Source organism: Oncorhynchus tshawytscha, unplaced genomic scaffold (genome assembly GCF_018296145.1).
Source record: "Oncorhynchus tshawytscha isolate Ot180627B unplaced genomic scaffold, Otsh_v2.0 Un_contig_4547_pilon_pilon, whole genome shotgun sequence".
Lineage (NCBI taxonomy): Eukaryota > Metazoa > Chordata > Actinopteri > Salmoniformes > Salmonidae > Oncorhynchus > Oncorhynchus tshawytscha.
Window position 1 is genome coordinate 15,711 of NW_024608549.1, and position 24,509 is coordinate 40,219.

At 46.0% G+C, this 24,509-nt stretch overlaps 1 protein-coding gene across 2 annotated transcripts; it reads left to right on the forward strand.

The window, feature by feature from the left end:
* Positions 1 to 464: 464 nt before the first annotated feature.
* Positions 465 to 14,659, forward strand: LOC112230188 (zinc finger protein 501). 2 transcript variants are annotated; one of them, XM_042313351.1, is made up of 3 exons: positions 6,137 to 6,269; positions 9,761 to 11,426; positions 13,068 to 14,659. In XM_042313351.1, exons 2-3 carry the CDS (start codon positions 10,380 to 10,382, stop codon positions 14,274 to 14,276), a joined length of 2,256 nt encoding a protein of 751 aa, XP_042169285.1. In that variant the 5' UTR covers positions 6,137 to 6,269; positions 9,761 to 10,379; the 3' UTR covers positions 14,277 to 14,659. The 2 variants fall into 2 exon arrangements, with proteins under 2 accessions (XP_024252153.2, XP_042169285.1); XM_024396385.2 differs by lacking the exons at positions 6,137 to 6,269; positions 9,761 to 11,426 and adding an exon at positions 465 to 1,170.
* The last annotated feature ends 9,850 nt before the right edge of the window (positions 14,660 to 24,509 follow it).

The window sequence follows — 24,509 nt, forward strand, 5'->3', positions numbered from 1 at the left end:
TGGTCAATTCTATTCTTTTTTTGGGGGGTTGATATGCTTCTTTTCTTACCTTGTAGGCTTAATTTTCTCAATTCTTATTGACTTTCTCTCCATTGTTTCTTACAGATGATGACCAGCACTGTCTTTAAAGGAGAGGACCAGACATTCCCCACATGGTTCCATCCTAGAGCTACAAGACCCTAGAATGATGACCAGCTCTGTCTTTAAAGGAGAGGACCAGACATTCCCCACAGGGTTCCATCCTAGAGCTACAAGACCCTAGAATGATGACCAGCTCTGTCTTTAAAGGAGAGGACCAGACATTCCCCACAGGGTTCCATCCTAGAGCTACAAGACCCTAGAATGATGACCAGCTCTGTCTTTAAAGGAGAGGACAAGACATCCCCCACCCAGTCAGAGCTACAAGGTTGACCAGCTCTGTCTTTAGGACAAGCTCCCCACAGGGTTCCATCCTAGAGCTAGAATGATGACCAGCTCTGTCTTTAAAGGAGAGGACAAGACATCCCCCCCACAGGGTTCCATCCTAGAGCTACAAGACCCTAGAATGATGACCAGCTCTGTCTTTAAAGGAGAGGACCAGACATCCCCCACAGGGTTCCATCCTAGAGCTACAAGATCCTGAGACATTAGTTTAACAGAACACGTTTCTTTGCCCAGATTGAGACTAGGGGTAATGTTCCCCTGCTCAGATGTTAGATTCATCAACCAATGGTTGCCTGCCACACCATCAACGGTGTTATAGACTGACAGATTGCTATAACATGATTTGGTTAGTTGATACAATGCCTGGATAGGTATTTTAAGTAAGATCTGTCAGGCGTCAGCAACTTTTGACCAGAGAAACTCGCCTTACATCAACTCAAAATGGCTGCTGTCGTTTCTTTACCTATCGTGAGACTCCACAGACTAACGAAGGATCAACTGTCTCTTGCTGCTCAGAAGAACAATAACAAACCAGGCAGAAAACCAACGAAGAAGAAGAACTCCACCACCAGAGGAAGGAACCAATCCACAGGAAAAGGAAATAACTCTGCTGACAGTGAAAGTGTTTGTAGCCAGGTATCATCGGCCCCTAAGTGGTGGGGTCGCCCCAAGGGAAGCAAAAACAAACCCAAGATAAGTCTACAACTCTCCACCGCCATCTTGAGGCCTGACGAGGTAAAACAAGAGGTAGGTTTAAAGTTGTGGCTTTTAAATTAACATTTAATTGAGATCTTGTATCACATTTGTAATGCTTTGTGAATGTTGCAGCTATATGTTTACTAGATATCTTGACTGGTTGTAAGTTTCCTCAGAGAAAAATAAAGGTATTCTAATTTAAACCAGGTGAAACAAGAGATGGACGAACTGCCTGTCGGGACAAAAATTGAACACTGGTTGAACTCTGTGAAGACAGAGAGCTATGACCCAGAGATGGGTAACACCAAGGCACCTCCTACAGAGAGCGACCCCAAGACAGATGCACATCACTTGGGTATCAAGGCAGAGGATGCCCCCCTGTACTTCCAGGATGGAAGGAGACGCCTGCGGTCGGCTACCAGCCAGCCGTTCAATCTGACTGCATTCCGGTCCGACCCAGAATGGCGGCCTCGCAACCAGAAGGTCCGCTGGTTTCCGTGCCCAGATTGTGGACGGAAGTTCTTCTCCAAAACCACGCTGGAGTTCCACTCCCGGATCCACACACAGTAGCGGCCGTACTCCTGCGAGGTGTGCCATAAGACGTTCTCCCGGAAAGCCGGCTTGGACGACCAATCCACGATGCGGAACGTCCTTTCGTCTGCCCGCAGTGCGGCAGGACCTTCACGTTCAAATCCAACCTGACCGGCCACATGCGTTTCCACAGTGATGCGCAGCCCTACGTCTGCCCCCAGTGCGGCTAAGTCTTCAAGATCTCCGCCCACCTGAAGCGCCACATGACGGCCCACAGTGGGTGTAAACTGTACGTGTGCCCGGAGTCTGGCCAGAGTTACATGAGTCTGAAGTATCACCGGCTGAGCCACACCGGCGAGCGCCCGCTGTCCTGCCCAGAGTGTCCCATGACCTTTGCCCGACCGCACATCCTTATGGTCCACCGGCTGAAACACACCGGGGAGACGCTGTTCTCTTGCCAGGACTGTGGGAACCAGTTCAAACAGCGGTGCAAGCTAAAATACCACGTCAGAAGGAAACACACAGGGGAGAAACCTTACAAATGCTCCGATTGCGACAAGTGCTTTGTCACTTCGGGGGCCCGTAATGCACACATGGTTGTCCACACCGGAGAGAAGCCGTACAAATGCATGGAGTGTGGCATTAGCTACAGTCAGAGTGGGAATCTAACGCAGCACATGAGGAGACACACAGGGGAGAAACCAGTGCGACAAGTGCTTTGTCAAATGCTCTCCACACAGGGGAGAAGTACAAATGCATGACAAGTGCTTTGTCAATGCGACAAGTGCTTTGTCAATTCTATGTTGCGTAAAGTGCACATGGTTGTCCACACAGTGGGGAGAAGCCGTACAAATGCAGTGCTTTGTCAATTCTACGTTGCGAGTGCATGGTTGTAGGGAGAGCTACAGTCAAAGTCAAACTGGGTCCCTGAAGAGGCACAGGTGTAAGAAGAAACCCAGGTGAGAGGAACCTCCAGGGTACATCCCAAATGCCTCCCTATAAAGTGCACTAGGGCCCACATGGCTCTGGTCAAAAGTAGTGCACTATATGGAATAGGATGCCATTTGGGACACCGTCCCGGTGTTCTCAGTGTCGGAACTGGAGAGCAACGGAGAGTCGATCCTTAAAATGAGCCCAGGTGAAAGGAACCAGGTTATAGGATTCTCCGGTGTTCTGAGTAGGGAAACTGGACTTTATACAGAACTTAAAAAGGGACAATCTGTGATTGGTACATTCATTTTTGGACTTTTTGGACACGTAGCCATTGATTCTTGAAAAATATCATGTATAACTGCCTCATGCACTTACTGCAGTTTAACTGTCTTACCCCAGTAGAACTCAAAATATAAGATCACCTGACCAGGGAAATCTCTAGGCCTATTCACTCTTCTATCAATTATTTAACCCTCAATGAAATCAACCACTTTCACTGTGATGCAGTTTAACGTACCTGATGTGTGTTGTAAAATGTTCAAGGGAGGTTTCCCAGACTCCGATTAAGCCAAATCCTGGACTAAAAAGCAAGAGAATCTCCATTGAAATAGGGTTTTTATCCCAGGACTAGGCCCTACTTAATAGAGAAGTTGTATTGAAACGGCCCTGTCCAAATGGTTGACTGATGAATTGAACGGATCAATAAACTGACTTGTTTGACTGTATTGTGTGTATGTGTCTCCATAGTGGCAGCGTTGAGGCTGCTTCTGATTGGTAACACTGGGCAGGGTCAGAGTTCAGCAGGCAACACCATCATTGGCAGAGACCTTCTGAGTGAACTTCTCTATGGTTGCCATGACCACAGATTGTGAGAGTTAGACCGGGCCAGCTGCTACTACCGCTAGAGGGTCAACCGGACAGGCCTCCCTCTGCTCCCGCCACGTCGACCACACCACGGGCCTCCCGCCACGTCAACCACACCCCGGGCTTTTCCGCCACTCCAGGATCTCACGCGTTCCTGCTGGTGATCAGGGGGTGAGGTTCACAGAGGAGGAGAGGAATGCCGTCGTGATGTGGATCCAGGAGCACTTTAGAGAAGTCTTTAATGTACACCATGGTGCTGTTCACTGGGGGAGACCAGCTAGAGGGGAGACCAGTGAAGGACCTACTGAAGGACAACAGTCAACTGCTACAACTAATAAGTACCTGCAGGGGCAGATATCATGTCTTCAACAACAAGGAGAAAGGTGACCACACTCAGGTCACTGAGCTGCTGGAGAAGAGAGAGGAGATGATGGAGAGCAATGGTGGAAACCACTTCAATGTCAACACACCCAGTAAGGGAGAAAGAAGGGTGTGGTGGTCACCATGGTGATGTTAGTGGCAGTTGGAGCTGTGTTCAAATTGATCATTGATGACTTATGGAGCAAATTACAAGATGGTGATGTGAAAATCAATACATTATGACTACATTGAATTACAGAGCTTTGATCTAAGTTTTGGTTCGACTCATTGTTGACTTTTATTTACTCCCATTTTATGTGAGTTTGAATGATGGTCATTAAGGAGATACATCATTGTCAAAACATTCTGTATCATACACCTCTTTCCATGACAGACTAACCAGGTGAAAGCTATGATCCCTTATTGATGTCACTTGTTAAAACAGTTCAATCAGTGTAGATGAAGGGGAGGAGTCAGGTTAAAGATGAAGGGGAGGAGACAGGTTAAAGATGAAGGGGAGGAGACAGGTTAAAGATGAAGGGGAGGAGACAGGTTAAAGATGAAGGGGAGGAGACAGGTTAAAGATGAAGGGGAGGAGACAGGTTAAAGATGAAGGGGAGGAGACAGGTTAAAGATGAAGGGGAGGAGTCAGGGTAAAGATGAAGGGGAGGGGTCAGGGTAAAGAAGGATGTTTAAGCTTTGAGACATGGGTTGTGTATGTGTGCCATTCAGAGGGTGAATGGGCAAGACAACATATTTAAGTGCTTTTGAATGGGGTATGGTAGTAGGTGCCAGGCGCACTGGTTTGTGTCAAGAACTGCAACGCTGCTGGGTTTTTCCACACTCAACAGTTTCCCGTGTGTATCAAGAATGTTCCACCACCCAAAGGACATCCAGCCAACTTGACACAACAGTAGGAAGCATTGGAGTCAACATGGACCAGCGTCTCTGTGGAGTCCGTGCCCAAATGAATTGAGGCTGTTCTGAGGGCAAAAGTGGTGGCTGGTGGGGGTTCAACTCAATATTAGGAAGGTGTCCTTGATGTTTCGTACACTCAGTTTATACTGTCTCTTTAAGGTTTATGTAGAGGTAATGATTGTAGATCGTACACGCACAGATGAATAGGGAAACCCATAAGAATCTATCTAATTGGTATTGTACATGTATTAAATGGAACTAAATATCTAATTCCTCCGCTCCGCTAGGTGGCAGTAATGTGGATATCTTGACCAAGAAGAGCAGCAGAAGCAGTCACAACTTCCTTTGATCTGTCTGTTCAGGGTTGCCATGTTCGCAGTTTTGACATTTGGGCAACTTTGAAAATGATGTCACGGGTGAGAATGTATTGGTTGCAGGTTTTGGGCTACTCTAAGTTGCACCGCGGTCGCCATGGCATTTCTCTTAAAAAATAAACACTGGCTGTTGACAAACATTCAGTTGATATACATATGAATATTTTATCCAATGATTGAAATTAAGACTGATCCTCAGTAGCCCATCCCAGCAGGTTATTGGGAAACACAAGCACTTCTTACCTCAAATCGCCAAACTATTCATGTAGAATAAATGAGTATTAATTTGAACTAAGCAATACGCTAAATTGTTCAGTTTACATTTTGCCTCGTCTACTGTAGACTATCTGAAATTAGATGTAGACCTATCAGGGGCTATAGGCTACCTGCATCTATCTAAGCAAACCATGGCGAAGTTGAATTACAATCATAACCCTAGATTTTAGTTTGTAGCCTTTGCTTATTAAAATGACAAGGCAATCTCACAAATGGTCAATTTATAGCAGTTTGTCATCTTAACATCTGGCTTCATATGAACAGCACAATTGACAGAAAATAGCCAAACATTCAGGTTTTTTTTTCCATCCAAGTGTTTCTCGCTCAGATTTGTAGATCCTCCGTCCCTGAACATTGTCCAACTTTCATCACTCAAACTATGTGTATTGATCTATAGTTATGCACAAAAGTGATTTATTTACAATTATAACCCGAGTTCGAGCCCTGAATGCTGATTGGCTGAACGCTGTGGTATATCAGACCATATACCATATGGGTATGACAACTTTTACGTTGATAACCAGTTTATAATAGCAATAAGGCACTCTGGAGGTTTGTAGTATATGTCCAATAAGGTTTTATCCAGGCACTCTGCGTTGCTTCACGTATAACACATTTAGCATGTAGTTACGTCTATGTTCCTTGTTAATAGGCTAATAACGTTATGGGAAAATGGTTTATTACAACTCATCTCTTGATGTGGAAAAAAAAAAATAGTCCTCGTTTCAGGACTTTTGCCCAGGTTTTTTCACATGACCTGGCAACCCTGTGTATGGATAACAGTGTTTATTACAAACAGGGATCGTAATTATTTCTCAGAGATAAATGTACTAGCTTGTCGGACCAACTCGGATCCCTCATACCCGCTGAAGATTGCTGCCTCCGTCTCTGCAGGTAGACTGTCCGTTTCTAGACTTGACAGTTAATGCAGTTGTTGTCTCTCCAGGCTGGATCACATCCGGCCGTGATTGGGAGTCCCAAAGGGCGGCGCACAATTGGCCCAGCGTCGTCCGGGTTTAGCCTGGGGTAGGCCGTCATTGTAAATAATAATTTGTTCTTAATTGACTTGCCTAGTTAGATTTTTTAAAATATAATTTAGGGCTTCCCTCGTGCCCCTTTTCACCTAATAACGTTAGCAGCTAGCTACTGTAGCTAGCTTCCGACCGGAACATAATCAAACCACGACCAACAACACATAGACTATACAGCTACAAGTAGCGAGTGGAGTTACACATGAACTATACTAAACAAGTTAAATGTATTACCTGTGATCCAATATTTTTCACACACATAGCTACGTGTTGCCTACTGTACTTGGACACCTGCTCCCTGCATTTCCCACTCTCCAATGGCGAATAGACTGATGGCATACAGGCTTTATTTCCTTGTTTGCGATCTGCAGGTCGGGAGTTTTTATCTGGTTCCATGTACAATGAACATGTTTTGTTATTGTCGTAAAATCAACAACGAAGATGGTGGTGAATGGGAAATAATGATTGTTTCCCCCAATTTATGGGCGTGCTCGATGGTAATTTATTTGTATTACTTGAATATAGACTCGGACAGTTCTGCTCATACAATGAACAAAAATATAAAGGCATTAAACTGTTGGTCCCATGTTTAATTTGCTGAACTATTGTTTACATCACTGTTAGTGAGCATTTCTCCTTAGCCAATATAATCCATCCATTGGACAGGTCTGGCATATCAACAAGCTGATTATGATCATTACACAGGTGCACCTTGTGCTGGGGATAATAAAAGGCCACTCGAAAACATGCACTTATATCACACAACACCACAGATGTCTCAAGTTTTGAGGGTACGTGCAAATGGTATGCTGACTGCAGGAATGTCCACCAGAGCTGTTGCCAGAGAAGTTAATGTTCATTTATCTACTGTAAGCCACCTCCAACTTCACTTCAGAGAATTTGGCAGTAGGTCCAACCGGCCTCACTACCGCAGACCACATGTATGGCGTTTGAGTGTGCGAACGGTTTGCTGAAAAGTGCCCCATGGTGGCGATGGGGTTATGGTATGTGCAGGCATAAGCTATGGACAACAAACACAATTGCATTTTATCGATGGCAATTTGATTGCACAGAGATACCGTGACGAGATCCTGAGGCCCATTTTTTTAAAAATCTAATATGACCAACGATGCATATCTGTTTTACCAGTCATGAGAAATCCATAGCTTAGGGCCTAATGAATTTATTTAAATTGACTGATTTCCTCATATTAATTGTAATTCCGTATTTGGTAGTGAGTGGAAACACCAAGCTTCACATGTATACATCCACATGTATACATCCACATTTATACATCCACATTTATACATCTGTCCCATTGTTCCTTCTTCATGAGTCGTAAAACCTGGAAATGGTTCCAATCGTTTTTTCACAATTCATTTTTCCATCTGGCCTTTTTCCATTTAGAACTACTTCATATAATGTCAGTGTTTCGTGTAGGCTTACCCTGGCGTGACATTTTTGATAATAACGTCTCGGACAAGATAACTTTTATCAATAATTAGCATAGCACATTTTGGGGAGTAAATTGAGGTGAATATAGTGATAAAACTCCCTTGTCCAAGAGAGAATTCCAAGGCTATCAAAACGTCAGGCCAAGGTAAGTGTACAGCAAACACACAATTCATTTGAATGTGAGAAATTAATGTCAGAAAAAACCATTGGAACCATTTCCGTGTTTTTATGGCCATTATGACACGTCCACTGTGGTGGACTATTCCGAGCCCAACAAAAACATATTGCAACCTATGTGTTGTGATGATTGCATTGTTTGCTCTAGAACCTGTTAGGTCATATGCTTTGCCTCAATAAGAAGACAGAATATTCAACCACACCTTTGTTTCATCACAAAACCATCACAAGTCCACAAAGCATATTGCATCTAACAAACTCTTGCTTGACCTACAGCATGGTCAAGCAAATGAATGTTTCCACATTTTCAAACTACTAAACAACTACTGAATTTAGAACCACGGAGAGTTACCGCAAGTCGCAAAGAAAACAGGAGCTGCCTCCACTATTCCAGCACCAGGTCAACATCATCAAATCACGTGTGCTTATTAGTCTAGGACAGTGACAATAACTAGGCTATCCTGCCGCCCCATATACAGTGCCTTCGGAAAGAATTCAGACCCCTTGACGTTTTACAAATGTTGTTAGGTTACAGCCTTATTCTAAAATCGTTTTCAATCTACACACAATACCACATAATGACTAAGGTATGATGCTACAAGCTTGGCACACCTGTATTTGTTGTTGCTGTAGAGATGGTTGTCCTTCTGGAAAGTTCTCCCATCTCCACAGAGGAACTCTAAAGCTCTGTCAGGTGACCATCCCTGACCAAGGCCCAGATTGCTCAGTTTGGCCAGGCGGCCGGCTCTAGGAAGAATCTTGGTGGTTCCAAACTTCTTCCATTTTAAAAATGATGGAGGCCACTGTGTTTTTGGGGACCTTCAATGCTGCATAAATGTTTTGGTACACTTCCCCACATCTGTGCCTCGACACAATCCTGTCTCAGAGCTCTAAGGACAATTCATTCGACCTCATGGCTTGGTTTTTGCTCTGACATGCACACTGTCTTTACAAATAATGCCTTTACAAATACTGCCTTTACAAATAATGTCCAATCAATTGAATTTACCACAGGTGGACTCCAATCAAATTGTAGAAACATCAAGGATGGTCAATGGAAACAGGATGCATCTGAGCTCAATTTCGAGTCTCATAGCAAAGGGTCTGAATACTTTTGTAAATACCTTTTTATTTATTTGCAAACATTTCTAAAAACCTGTTTTTGCTTTGTCATTATTGGGTATTGTGTGTAGATGGCTGAGGATTTTAGTATTTATTTTTTTCAATTTAGAGTAAGGATTTAATGTAACAAAAGGTGGACAATTCAAGGGGTCTGAATACTTCCTGAAGGCACTGTATGTACAGCAATAGTTGAATAAGATGTACTTGACTAGAATATACTGTACTTATGAAATGGGTAAAACAGTATGTAAACATTATTGAAGTGACCAGTGTTCCCTGTCTATGTACATAGAGCAGGAGCCCTTAAGGTGCAGAGATGAGTAATTGGGTGATAGTCAGCTAGTGACAGCGACTTAAGTTCAGGGCAGGATACTGGATAGAGGCCTGCTAGAGATGGCTATTTAAAAGTCTGATGGCCATGAGATAGAAGCTGTTTTTCAATCTTTCGGTCCCAGCTTTGATGCACCTGTATGGACCTCACCTTCTGGATAATAGCGGGGCGAACAGGCCTTTGATTCCCTTATTCTGATTTTGTCAATTGGATTTTGTCTAGTTGATATTCTTCTTTATTCTTACATGTCTCTCCATTACTTCTTACAGATGATGACCAGCTCTGTCTTATAAGAAGACAAGCCATCACAGTTACCCACATGGCACCAGCCTAGAGCTGTCTTATAAGGAGAAGACAAGCCATCACAGTTACCCACATGGCACCAGCCTAGAGCTGTCTTATAAGGAGAAGACAAGCCATCACAGTTACCCACATGGCACCAGCCTAGAGCTGTCTTATAAGGAGAAGACAAGCCATCACAGTTACCCACATGGCACCAGCCTAGAGCTGTCTTATAAGGAGAAGACAAGCCATCACAGTTACCCACATGGCACCAGCCTAGAGCTGTCTTATAAGGAGAAGACAAGCCATCACAGTTACCCACATGGCACCAGCCTAGAGCTGTCTTATAAGGAGAAGACAAGCCATCACAGTTACCCACATGGCACCAGCCTAGAGCTGTCTTATAAGGAGAAGACAAGCCATCACAGTTACCCACATGGCACCAGCCTATAGCTGTCTTATAAGGAGAAGACAAGCCATCACAATCACCCACATGGCACCAGCCTAGAGCTATAAGACCCTGGAAGTTTGAAACATTTACTGATATGAAGGCCGTTAGTTTAACAGAACAAGTTTCTCTGCCCAGGTTAACTACATCAACTTAAAATGGAGGAAGGAGATTCTCTGCATAGTGTTAACCTGAATCAACTCAAGATGGAGGAAGGAGATTCTCTGCATAGCGTTAACCTGAATCAACTCAAAATGGAGGAAGGAGATTCTCTGCATAGCGTTAACCTGAATCAACTCAAGATGGAGGAAGGAGATTCTCTGCATAGCGTTAACCTGAATCAACTCAAAATGGAGGAAGGAGATTCTCTGCATAGTGTTAACCTGAATCAACTCAAAATGGAGGAAGGAGATTCTCTGCATAGTGTTAACCTGAATCAACTCAAAATGGAGGAAGGAGATTCTCTGCATAGTGTTAACCTGAATCAACTCAAAATGGAGGAAGGAGATTCTCTGCATAGTGTTAACCTGAATCAACTCAAAATGGAGGAAGGAGATTCTCTGCATAGTGTTAACCTGAATCAACTCAAAATGGAGGAAGGAGATTCTCTGCATAGCGTTAACCTGAATCAACTCAAGATGGAGGAAGGAGATTCTCTGCATAGCGTTAACCTGAATCAACTCAAGATGGAGGAAGGAGATTCTCTGCATAGCGTTAACCTGAATCAACTCAAGATGGAGGAAGGAGATTCTCTGCATAGCGTTAACCTGAATCAACTCAAGATGGAGGAAGGAGATTCTCTGCATAGCGTTAACCTGAATCAACTCAAGATGGAGGAAGGAGATTCTCTGCATAGCGTCAACCTGAATCAACTCAAGATGTCCGCTGCTGTTTCTTTACCCATCTTGAGACTCCACAGACTAACAAAGGTTCAACTGTCTCTCTGCACTCCCAGACTTAACCAGAACAACCCGAAGAAGAACAACAAACCAGGTAGAAAACCAACGAAGAAGAAAAACACCACCAGCAGAGGAAAGAAACAATCCACAGGAAATGGACACAACTCTGCTGACAGTGAAAGTGTTTCTAGCCAGGTATCAGTAGTTTCTAGACATCAGCACGGCCCGAAGGGAAGCAAAAATAAACCCAAGATCATTCTCAAATTCTCCCGCTCCATCTTGAGGCCTGACGCAGCAAAACAAGAGGTAGGTTTAAACTTGTAGCTTTTAAATGAAAATGTAATTGAGATCTTTTATACCATTTGTATCTGTGTGAATGTTGCAGCTACAGTTCATTCGGAAAGTATTCTGACCCCTTGATTTTTTCCACATTTTTTTGACTTTTTCCACATAAAAAATGTTTATCAATCTACACACGATACCCCATAATGACAAAGCAAAACATGTTTTTAGAAATGTTTACAAAGTATTCAGAACCTTTGCTATGAGACTCAAAATTGTGCTCAGGTCCATTCTGTTTCCATTGATCATCCTTGATATGTTTCTACAACTTGATTGGAGTCCATCTGTGGTAAATTCAATTGATTGGACATGATTTGGAAAGGCACACACCTGTCTATATAAGGTCCCACAGTTGACAGTGCATGTCAGAGATAAAACCAAGTCATGAGGTCGAAGGAATTGTCCATAGAGCTCCGAGACAGGATTGTGTCGAGGCACCGATCTGAGGAAGGGTACCAAAAAAGGTACCCAAGAACACAGTTGCCTCCATCATTTTTAAGTGAAAGAAGTTTAGAACCACCAAGAGTCCTGACCAAGAAGCTGATGGTCACTCGGACAGAGCTCCAGAGTTCCTCTGTGGAGATGGTTGTCCTCCTGGAAGGTTCGTCCGTCTCTGCAGCACTCCACGAACCAGGCCTTTATGGTAGAGAGGCCAGATGGAAGCCACTCCTCAGTAAAAGGCACATGACAGCCTGCTTGGAGTTTGCCAAAAGGCACCTAAAGGACTCTGACCATGAGAAACAAGATTCTGTGGTCTGATGAAACCAAGATCAAACTATTTTGGCCTGAATGCCAAGCGTCACGTCTGGAGGATATCTGGCACCATCTCTACTGTGAAGCATGGTGGTGGCAGCATCATACTGTGGGGATGTTTTTCAATGGCAGGGACTGGGAGAATAGTCAGGATCGAGGCAAAGATGAACAGAGCAAAGTACAGAGAGATCCTTGAGGAAAACCTGCTCCAGAGCACTCAGGACCTCAGACTGGGGCGAAGGTTCACCTTCCAACAGGACAACCACCCTAAGCACACAGCCAAGACAACGCAGGAGTGGCTTCGGGACAAGTTTCTGAATGACCTTGAGGGGCCCTGCCAGAGCCCGGACTTGAACCCGATTGAACATCTCTGGAGAGACCTGAAAATAACAGTGAAGCAACACTCCCCATCCAACCTGACAGAGCTTAAGAGGATCTGCAGAGAAGAATGGGGAGAAATTCCCCAAATGCAGGTGAACCAAGCTTGTAGCGTCATACCTCAAGGCTCAAGGCTGTAATCACTGCCAAAGGTTCCAAAGGCGCTTCAATAAAGTACTGAGTAAAGGATCTGAATACTTACGTAAATGTGATAGTTTTTTACTTTTTAATACATTTAAAAACAGTTTTTTTTAACAATTTTTGCTTTGTCATTATAGGGTATTGTTTATAGATTGAGGGGGGGGGGACATGTATTTAATCAATTTTAGAACGAGGCTAATGTAAGATTGAGGAAAAAGTCAAGGGGTCTGAATACTTTCAGAGTGCACTGTATATATTTACAAGATATCTTGACGTATCTTACTATCACTTAAGTTTCCTCTGGGAAAATAAAGCTATTCTGTTCTAAACCAGGTGAAACAAGAGATGGACGAGCTGCCTATCGGTACGAGAAGTGATGAACACTGGTTGAACTCTGTGAAGACAGAGAGCTACGACCCAGAGATGGGTAACACCAGGGGACCTACAGAGAGCGACCCCAGGACAGATGCACATTACTTGGGTATGAAGATGAAGGATGCTCCCCTGTACCACCAGGATGATGGGAGGCAGCTGCAGTCGTCTACCGTTCAGCCATTCAATCCGGCTGCGTTGCGGGCTGACCTGGAATGTTGGCCTCACAACCAGAAGGTCCCCAGGTTCCCGTGTCCAGACTGCGGCCAGAAGTTCTCCTCCAAAATTCAGTTTAAGTTTCATTCCCGGAGCCACACACAGTACCGGCCGCACTCCTGTGAGGTTTGCCATAAAACCTTCTCCCGGAAAGGCAGTCTAGACGAGCACCGACCAATCCACGAGGTGGAGCGCCCCTTCGCCTGCCTCCAATGCGGCAGGACCTTCACGTTCAAATCCAACCTGACCCGCCACATGCGGTTCCACAGCGACGCGCGGCCCTACGTCTGCCCCCAGTGCGGCCAAAGCTTCAAAATCTCCGACCACCTGAAGAGCCACATGACGGCCCACAGCGGGAATAAACCGTACTTGTGCCCGGAGTGTGGCCAGAGTTTTGTCCGTTACATTAGTCTGAAGTATCACCGGCTGAGCCACACCGGCGAGCGCCCGCTGTCCTGCCCAGAGTGTTCCATGACTTTTGCCCGGCCGCACACCCTTATGATCCACCGGCGACAACACAGCAGGAAAACGCTGTTCTCTTGCCAGGACTGTGGGAAGCAGTTCAACGAGGGGTACCAACTGAAAGACCACGTTACAATGAAACACACAGGGGAGAAACCTTACAAATGCTCTGAGTGTGACAAGTGCTTCATCACTTCGGCGTCTCGTAAAGTACACATGGTTGTCCACACAGGAGAGAAGCCGTACAAATGCACAGAGTGCTGTAGGAGATACAGTCAGAGTGGGCATCTAGCGCAGCACATGAGGAGACACACAGGGGAGAAACCATACAAATGCTCCGAGTGTGACAAGTGCTTCATCACTTCGGCGTCTCGTAAAGTGCACATGGTTGTCCACACAGGAGAGAAGCCGTACAAATGCACAGAGTGCTGTAGGAGCTACAGTCAGAGTGGGTCCCTGAAGAGGCACAAGTGTGAGCAGCAAACCAGGTGAGAGGAACCTCGGGGCTATGCCCCAAATGGCACCCTATTCTCTAAATTGTGCACTAGGGCCCATAGGATTCTGGTCAAAAGTAGAGCACTGAATAGGGTGCCATTTGGCACACAGCCCCAGTGTTCTGAGTGTAGGAACTGGAGAGAACTGGAAAGCGGGTCCTTAAAGCAGTACAGCTGGAAGCAGCCACGTAGGTGAGAGGGTTCTCAGGTGTTTTGACGAGGGGAACTGGACTTTGTTCATACAGACACCTAGCTGCGTTCCCTATTTCCTAATATAGTGCACTACTTAATGACCAAATAAACCTACAGCTCTGATCAAAAGTAGTGTTGTTTCTGTTTCCCCCTCGTGTTACTGTTCCCCCCTCCCCTTGTTACTGTTTCCCCCTCGTGTTACTGTTCCCCCCTCCCCGTGTTACTGTCCCCCCTTGTTACTGTTCCCCCTCCCCGTGTTACTGTTCCCCCTCCCCTTGTTACTGTTCCCCCTCCCCTTGTTACTGTTTCCCCCTCGTGTTACTGTTCCCCCTCCCCGTGTTACTGTCCCCCCTTGTTACTGTTCCCTCCCTCCCTCCCTCCCTGTGATACTGTTCCCCCTCCCCGTGTTACTGTTCCCCCCCCTCCCCGTGTTACTGTTCCCCCTCCTCTTGTTACTGTTTCCCCCTCGTGTTACTGTTCCCCCTCCCCGTGTTACTGTTCCCCCTTTGTTACTGTTCCCCCCCTCCCCTTGTTACTGTTCCCCCCCCTCCCCTTGTTACTGTTCCCCCCTCCCCGTGTTACTGTTCCCCCTCCCCGTGTTACTGTTCCCCCTCCCCGTGTTACTGTTCCCCCTCCCCTTGTTACTGTTCCCCCCTCCCCTTGTTACTGTTCCCCCTCCCCTTGTTACTGTTCCCCCTCCCCTTGTTACTGTTCCCCCCTCCCCTTGTTACTGTTCCCCCTCCCCTTGTTACTGTTCCCCCTCCCCTTGTTACTGTTCCCCTTGTTCCCCCCTCCCCGTGTTACTGTTCCCCCTCCCCGTGTTACTGTTCCACCCTCCCCGTGTTACTGTCCCCCCTTGTTACTGTTTCCCCTCCCCGTGTTACTGTTCCCCTCCCCGTGTTACTGTTCCCCTCCCCGTGTTACTGTTCCCCTCCCCTTGTTACTGTTCCCCCTCCCCTTGTTACTGTTTCCCCCTCGTGTTACTGTTCCCCCTCCCCTTGTTACTGTTCCCCCTCCCCTTGTTACTGTTTCCCCCTCGTGTTACTGTTCCCCCTCCCCGTGTTACTGTTCCCCCTCCCCTTGTTACTGTTCCCTCCCTCCCCGTGTTACTGTTCCCCCCTCCCCGTGTTACTGTTCCCCTCCCCGTGATACTGTTCCCCCTCCCCGTGTTACTGTTCCCCTCCTCCCCATGATACTGTTCCCCCTCCCCTTGTTACTGTCCCCCCTTGTTACTGTTCCCCCTCCCCTTGTTACTGTTCCCCCTCCCCTTGTTACTCTTTCCCCCTCCCCATGTTACTGTTCCCCCTCCCCTTGTTACTGTTCCCCCTCCCCGTGTTACTGTTCCCCCTCCCCGTGTTACTGTTCCCCCTCCCCGTGTTACTGTTCCCCCCTCCCCGTGTTACTGTTCCCCCTCCCCTTGTTACTGTTCCCCCTCCCCTTGTTACTGTTCCCCCTCCCCTTGTTACTGTTCCCCCTCCCCGTGTTACTGTTCCCCCCCCTTGTTACTGTTCCCCCTCCCCGTGTTACTGTTCCCCCTCCCCTTGTTACTGTTCCCCCTCCCCTTGTTACTGTTCCCCCCTTGTTACTGTTCCCCCTCCCCATGTTACTGTTCCCCCTCCCCTTGTTACTGTTCCCCCCTCCCCGTGTTACTGTTCCCCCCCCCCTCCCCGTGTTACTGTTCCCCCTCCCCGTGTTACTGTTCCCCCCCCGTGTTACTGTTCCCCCTCCCCTTGTTACTGTTCCCCCTCCCCGTGTTACTGTTCCCCCTCCCCTTGTTACTGTTCCCCCTCCCCGTGTTACTGTTCCCCCTCCCCGTGTTACTGTTCCACCCTCCCGTGTTACTGTTACCCCCTCCCCGTGTTACTGTTCCCCCCCGTGTTACTGTTCCCCCTCCCCTTGTTACTGTTTTCCCCTCGTGTTACTGTTCCCCCTCCCCTTGTTACTGTTCCCCCTCCCCTTGTTACTGTTTCCCCCTCGTGTTACTGTTCCCCCTCCCCGTGTTACTGTTCCCCCTCCCCTTGTTACTGTTCCCTCCCTCCCCGTGTTACTGTTCCCCCCCCTCCCCGTGTTACTGTTCCCCTCCCCGTGATACTGTTCCCCCTCCCCGTGTTACTGTTCCCCTCCTCCCCATGATACTGTTCCCCCTCCCCTTGTTACTGTCCCCCCTTGTTACTGTTCCCCCTCCCCTTGTTACTGTTCCCCCTCCCCTTGTTACTCTTTCCCCCTCCCCTTGTTACTGTTCCCCCTCCCCTTGTTACTGTTCCCCCTCCCCTTGTTACTGTTCCCCCTCCCCTTGTTACTGTTCCCCCCTTGTTACTGTTTCCCCCTTGTGTTACTGTTCCCCCTCCCCGTGTTACTGTCCCCCCTTGTTACTGTTCCCTCCCTCCCTCCCTCCCTGTGATACTGTTCCCCCTCCCCGTGTTACTGTTCCCCTCCCTGTGATACCCTGTGATACTGTTCCCCTCTCCGTGATACTGTTCCCCTCCCCGTGATACTGTTCCCCCCTCCCGTGATACTGTTCCCCCCTCCCCGTGATACTGTTCCCCCTCCCCCTACCCCCCCGTGATACTGTTCCCCCTCCCCGTGATACTGTTCCCCCCCTCCCCGTGATACTGTTCCCCCCTCCCCGTGATACTGTTCCCCCCCCCCTCCCCGTGATACTGTTCCCCCCTCCCCGTGATACTGTCCCCGTGATACCCCCCCTCCCCGTGATACTGTTCCCCCTCCCCGTGATACTGTTCCCCTCCCCGTGATACTCCCCCCCCGTGATACTGTTCCCCCTCCCCGTGATACTGTCCCCCTGTTCCCCCCCGTGATACTGTTCCCCCTCCCCGTGATACTGTTCCCCCCTCCCTGTGTGATACTGTTCCCCCTCCCCGTGATACTGTTCCCCCTCCCTGTGTTACTGTTCCCCCTCCCCGTATTACTGTTTCCATTCATCTCTCTGCAGAACAAAATGTAGTGCACTATACAGGAAATAGGATGCCATTTCAAACACACCCCTCTGTCTTGTGAAAGCTACCAAGCATTCATTGTTCCTCTGAAGTCTAAAAGAGAATCACCTTGTCCCTTATTTGCAACACTTCCACTTGATATTGTTGTGACGAAAAGCCCACTATTTATATTTTTGTTCAGTAAAAGAACCAAGAGAGGAAGATGTGAGGTATCACTCCTTTGGTTGTGAGCTATTTCCAGCCCCTGGCCTCAGCTCCACGAGAAATAGAGACCACCATCCTCCAAGCACTTATCCCATCCTGACGGCATCCCACTGAGAGGCAACATCGACATACAATGAATTTCCCTGTTGCATTATTCCTATCCTATGAAAGTGGCGTTGTGTGTAAGACGGCAGGTCTAATTTACCAACCCATGATCCATACTGTCTCTGCATTGTCCACATTCAGATGTGATCTGATAGCCTGCTCCCACTGGCGATTTCTGGGTGACAAAACGAGCATTTCACGGTTGTGAAAGCAGGTGTTGGTGGAGCCTCTCATATTTCCCTCTCAATTGATAAGACTATCTCGTCCTCAAAAGTCTTGTGGATGTATGTGCTGTTGTATTTGCTGAGTTGGGTATGGAAGTTAATTGACCTGTGGAGATGATCCCTTAGACAACTGTGCTGTATCTTGTATACCCTGCCTCTAGATCGTATCTGTTAACTATTGAATTGTCCAACTTATTTAGTCTAGTAAATAAAACCTTGAATGAATTATTTGTGGCATTGAGTTAATTTGCAAGACATTGGGTTCTTGGATGTTTTAGTGCTCGACAACCGTTCAGAATGAGAACAGAATCAATGGACTGTTGATTAACACTGTTGTTGATAGAGGGTTAGATGGTATACCGGTTAATGATAACTACTGATCGAGTTAATTCAGTCTATATTAAAACCCTTAATGGTGCCCCTCTTAGATTCATTTGGATAGGACTACCACATGAGTTAAATTAGATCAAATCATCTTGAATATCCATAGCCAGAAGTCACAACAGTTGCCGAGGTCGGAGGGGCAGACAGCAAGGTTTATGCAAACCCCCACTGTTGCAAACCAAATGCTGGGCTAGAAGCAAAGGGAAATAATGTCTTGGTGCTTTTTCTCCAAGTGGAGATCAAGTTTATGAATTGCCTGGCTGGACTGATGGGAGGGGACAGTGGATACGTGTCTTCCATACTCTTATCACCTTTGGACTCTTAATCAATAGTCTTGTTGTGAAAAGGACCAATGAGTAACGAATGGTTCAACTGCATTTACGACACCTGAAGGAGCGTCCGTATATTGTTCGATTGGACAGATTCTACATTAAAATCAAAGAAACCCTCAGAAAATATCTTGAAACTAAACAGGAAGTTACCAACGTATACTATGCCACAGGAGGTTGGTGGCACCTTAATTCGGGAGGACGGGCTCGTGGTAATGGCTGTAGCTGAATCAATGGAATGGTATCCAATACATAAAATACATGGTTTGATGTCGTTCCATTTGCTCTGTTACCATTATCATTATGAGCCGTCCTCCCCTCAGCAGCCTCCACTGGACTATGGGTATTGATTGACAGGGTTACATGTAATACAAATCACATTTTATGCACCCGTGTTGAGGGCCACCGTGGCAGGTGTGTTGTTGCCTACCCTCACCACCTGGGGGCGGCCCATCAGGAAGTCCAGTTGTTGAGGGAGGTTTTCAGTCCCAGGGTCCTTAGCTTAGTGATGAGCTTGAAGGGCACTATGGTGTTGAACGCTGAGCTGTGGTCAATGAACAACATTCTCATGTAGGTGTTCCTTTGTCCAGGTGGGAAAGGACAGTGTGGCGTGCAGTAGAGATCATCTGTGGATCTGTTGAGTTGGTACCCGAGTTGAAGTGGGTCCAATGTGTCTTGGATAATGGTGTTGATGTGAGCCATGACAAGACTTTCAAAACATGTCATGGCTACAGATGTGAATGCTACTGGGCAATAGTCATTTAGGTTACCTTTTTTGGACATAGGGACTATGGTGGTTTGCCTGAAACATTGCCTGAAAATACATAGGTATTTCAGACTGGGTCAGAGAGAGGTTGAAAGTTAAGATACTTGCAAGTTGCGTGCTCTGAGTACATGTCCTTGTAATCCGTCTGGCCTTGTGAATGTTCATCTGTTTAAAGGTCTTACTCACATCAGCTACGGATGTGATCAAACAGTCGTTCCGAACAGCTGTTGTTCTCAAGCATGGTTCAGTATTGCTTTCCTTGCTTGAAGTGAGCATAGAAGGCATTTAGCTCGTCTGGTCGGCTCGCGTCACAGTTTCCCTTTATAATCCGTGATAGTTTGCAAGCCCTGCCACATCCGACGAGCATCAAAGCTGGTGTAGCAGGATTCGATCTTAATCCTGCATTGACGTTTGTCGTGTTTGATAGTTTGTCGGAGGACATAGCGGATTTTCTTATAATACTCTGGGTTAGCGTCCCACTTCTTGAATGCGGGAGCTCTGGTTTTTAGCTCAGTGCGTATGTTGCCTGTAATCCAGGGCTTCTGGTTGAAATATGTCACTGTGAGGACAACGTTGTCGATGCACTTGTTAATGAAGTCGGTGACTGATGTGGTAAACTCCTCAATGTTATTGGATGAATCCCAGAACATATTCCAGTCTATGCTAGTGAAACAATCCTGTAGCATCCACTTGATCGGACCACTTCCGTATTGAGCGCATCACTGGTACTTCCTGTTTGAGTTTTTGTCTGTAAGCAGGATTCAGGAAGATAGAGTTATAGTCATATTTGCCAAAAGGAGGGCGAGGGAGAGCTTTGTATTTGTCTCTGTGTAAAGGTCGTCTAGAGTTTTTTTGCTTCTAGTTGAACACGTGCCATGCTGTTAGAAAAGAGGTTAAACTAATTTCAGTTTTCCTGCATTATAATAAATTATGGGACTTGTTTGACTTGAGGTGCTGGGCCTAGCCTGAAAAGACACTAAGACCCTCCCATATACGTAGTCAGGGGTCAGAATGGTACGACTGTATGAGAGTAATGGATTACATCAGAATGGTACGGCTGTATGAGTAAGTGGATTACATCAGAATGGTACGGCTGTATGAGAGTAATGGATTACATCAGAATGGTACGGCTGTATGAGAGTAATGGATTACATCAGAATGGTACGGCTGTATGAGAGTAATGGATTACATCAGAATGGTACGGCTGTATGAGAGTAATGGATTACATCAGAATGGTACGGCTGTATGAGAGTAATGGATTACATCAGAATGGTACGGCTGTATGAGAGTAATGGATTACATCAGACCGCAGCATGTGAGACATCCCGTGAGTTTACTATCTGCAGGAAGTCAGCTGTGTGGAACCTTGCAGGAAGGAGGAGCACATTATGGTGTGAACTGTGACAGAACGCAGTTATACGGTTGAGCCCTCGTGCTATCTTAACATGCACAGACAAACCCATCGCCTTTTACACTGTGTTCCGCCCGTTTCCACCCATCTGCTAAATTGCCACATAGACAAAAGAGGTTGTACTTTTTCTATTTACAAAAACAAGTCACGACTATGTTTGTTAAGTATGCTGTATCACAACCGGCTGTGATTGGGAGTCCCAATTGGTGATTGGACGTCAGGCTCAGTTGGTTCTGCATCTCTCTGGTAACAGCACAGAAGTGTGATAAATGTACACCTGGGTCTATGTTGCTTACGGTCATAAACACGTGAGAAAACGGCAGGAACTCACATTGTATCAGACCAGCCTCGAACTGTATTGGTTCATTTATGGACTCTTTTTCTCTTAGACATAACGTCAGAATCTGGTTGTGGATGTCCCAACACAGATAAACATAAGCAATAACTTCAATTCAGATGAATTGTAAGAATACATGTTGTTTGAAGCGTATATTCAATAAAGCCTCTATGCAACAGGTGCCAAAGCTGTCTGAGAGATTCAAATACCTTGTTTTTACGCTGGTCAGCAGCTGGTCCTTGTTCTTCTCATCAAAGACTCCATTCTCTCTCTCCATCTTCCATTACATAGATACACAACAGTATGTGGACACCCCTTCAAATTAGTGGATTTGGCTATTTCAGCCACACCTGCTGCTGACAGGTGTATAAAATTGAGCACACCGCCATGCAATCTCCATAGACAAACATTGAAAGTAGAATGGCCTAACTGAAGAGCTCAGTGACTTTCAACATGGCACCGTCATAGGATGCCACCTTTCCAACAAGTCAGTTCGTCAAAGTTCTGCCCTGCTAGAGCTGCCCCAGTCAACTCTAAGTGCTGTTATTGTGAAGTGGAAACATCTAGGAGCAACAACGGTTCAGCCGCAAAGTGGTAGGCCACACAAGCTCACAGAACAAGACCCCCGAGTGCTGAAGGGCGTAGCGCGTAAAAATCATCTGTCCTCGGTTGCAACACTCACTACTGAGTTCCAAACTGCTTCTGGAAGCAACGTCAGCACAATAACTGTTCCTCAGGAGCTTCATGCAATGGCAGAGCAGCCGCACACAAGCCTAAGATCACCATGCGGAATGCCAAGCATTGGCTGGAGTAGTGAAAGCTTGCCGCCATTGGACTCTGGAGCAGTGGAAACGCGTTCTCTGGAGTAATGAATCACGCTTCACCATTTGGCAGTCCAACAGACGAATCTGGGTTCGGCAGATGCCAGGAGAATGCTACCAGCCCCAATGTATAGGGCCAACTGTAAAGTTTGGTGGATGAGGAATAATGGTCTCGGTCTGTTTTTCATGGTTTGGGCTAGGCCCCTTAGTTCCAGTGAAGGGAAATCTTAACGCTACAGCATACAATGATACACTGACTCAACTCCAGCCACTTTAATAATGGGAATTGATGGGAAATGATGTAAATATATCACTAGCCACTTTAAACAATGCTACCTTATATAATGTTACTTACCCTACATTATTCATCTCATATGCATACGTATATACTGTACTCAATATCATCGACTGCATCCTTATGTAATACATGTATCACTAGCCACTTTAACTATGCCACTTTGTTTACATACTCATCTCATATGTATATACTGTACTCGATACCATCTACTGTATCTTGCCTATGCTGCTCTGTACCATCACTCATTCATATATCCTTATGTACATATTCTTTATCCCCTTACACTGTGTATAAGACAGTAGTTTTGGAATTGTTAGTTAGATTACTTGTTGGTTATTACTGCATTGTCGGAACTAGAAGCACAAGCATTTCGCTACACTCGCATTAACATCTGCTAACCATGTGTATGTGACAAATAAAATTTGATTTGATTTGATATTCTAGACGATTCTGTGCTTTCAAATTTGTGGCAACAGTTTGGGGAAATCCCTTTCCTGTTTCAACATGACAAAGCCCCCGTGCACAAAGAGTGTTGATTTTGTCCACCCACACCAGATGCAATCAGGAGAAACAGGTGGATATCAGGATATCAAAACAAACTCTGAACCATTAATTAATTTGGGGACAGGTTGAATTTAGCTAGCTTGCTGTTGCTAGCTAATTTTTCCTAAGGGATATAAACATTGGGTTGTTATTTTACCTTAAATACAACAAGGTCCTCTACTCCACAGATAAAAGGGTAAACCGAGTTAGTTTCTAGAAATTTCTCCTCCTTCAGGCATCTTCCACTTTGGACTGTATATGGCTGTTGGCAAACAACTTTAAGGTGCATTACCACCACCAACTGGACTGGAGTGTGGACCTCAGTTCACCTTTCAATCACCCACGTGGGTATATGCTCCTAAAAACCAATGAGGAGTGGCGGGACAAATAGAATGAAGTTCTATTTTAGCCCCTGGCTCCACAGACGCTCGTTGACTCGCGCAAGCAGTGTGGATGCAATGATTGAATTAGATGTGTACATTTATTTTGCAACGCTCGCTCATGTTACATGCTGACCACACCATAGAGCGCATTCATACCTTAAGAGAAAATGATTCAAGTAAAAGTGAGTCACCCAGTAAAATACTACTTGAGTAAGTCAAAGTATTTGGTTTTAAATAGTCTCAAATGTAATTGAAAAATATATTTAAGTATCAAAAGTAAAGGTATAAATAATTTCAAATGACATCTATTAGGCAATCCAAACAGCACAATTTATGTTTTTATTTATTTATTTACAGCTAGCCAGGGGCACATTCCAACACCCAGACATCATTTACAAATGAACAATTTGTGTTTAGTGAGTCCACCACATCAGAGGCAGTAGGGATGACCAGGGATGTTCTCTGTTTAGTGAGTCCACCACATCAGAGGCAGTAGGGATGACCAGGGATGTTCTCTGTTTAGTGAGTCCTCCACATCAGAGGCAGTAGGGATGACCAGGGATGTTCTCTGTTTAGTGAGTCCTCCACATCAGAGGCAGTAGGGATGACCAGGGATGTTCTCTGTTTAGTGAGTCCACCACATCAGAGGCAGTAGGGATGACCAGGGATGTTCTCTGTTTAGTGAGTCCTCCACATCAGAGGCAGTAGGGATGACCAGGGATGTTCTCTGTTTAGTGAGTCCACCACATCAGAGGCAGTAGGGATGACCAGGGATGTTCTCTGTTTAGTGAGTCCACCACATCAGAGGCAGTAGGGATGACCAGGGATGTTCTCTGTTTAGTGAGTCCACCACATCAGAGGCAGTAGGGATGACCAGGGATGTTCTCTGTTTAGTGAGTCCACCAGATCAGAGGCAGTAGGGATGACCAGGGATGTTCTCTGTTTAGTGAGTCCTCCACATCAGAGGCAGTAGGGATGACCAGGGATGTTCTCTGTTTAGTGTGTCCACCACATCAGAGGCAGTAGGGATGACCAGGGATGTTCTCTGTTTAGTGTGTCCACCACATCAGAGGCAGTAGGGATGACAGTAGGGATGACCAGGGATGTGAATTAGACCATTTTCCTGTCCTGTTAATCATCCAAAATGTAATGAGTACTTTTGGTTGTCAGGGAAAATGGAGTAAAAAGTCCATTATTTTCTTTAGGAATGTAGTGGAGTAAAAGTAAAAGTAGTCAAAAATATAAATAGTAAAGTACAAATAACCCCAAAACGACTTCAG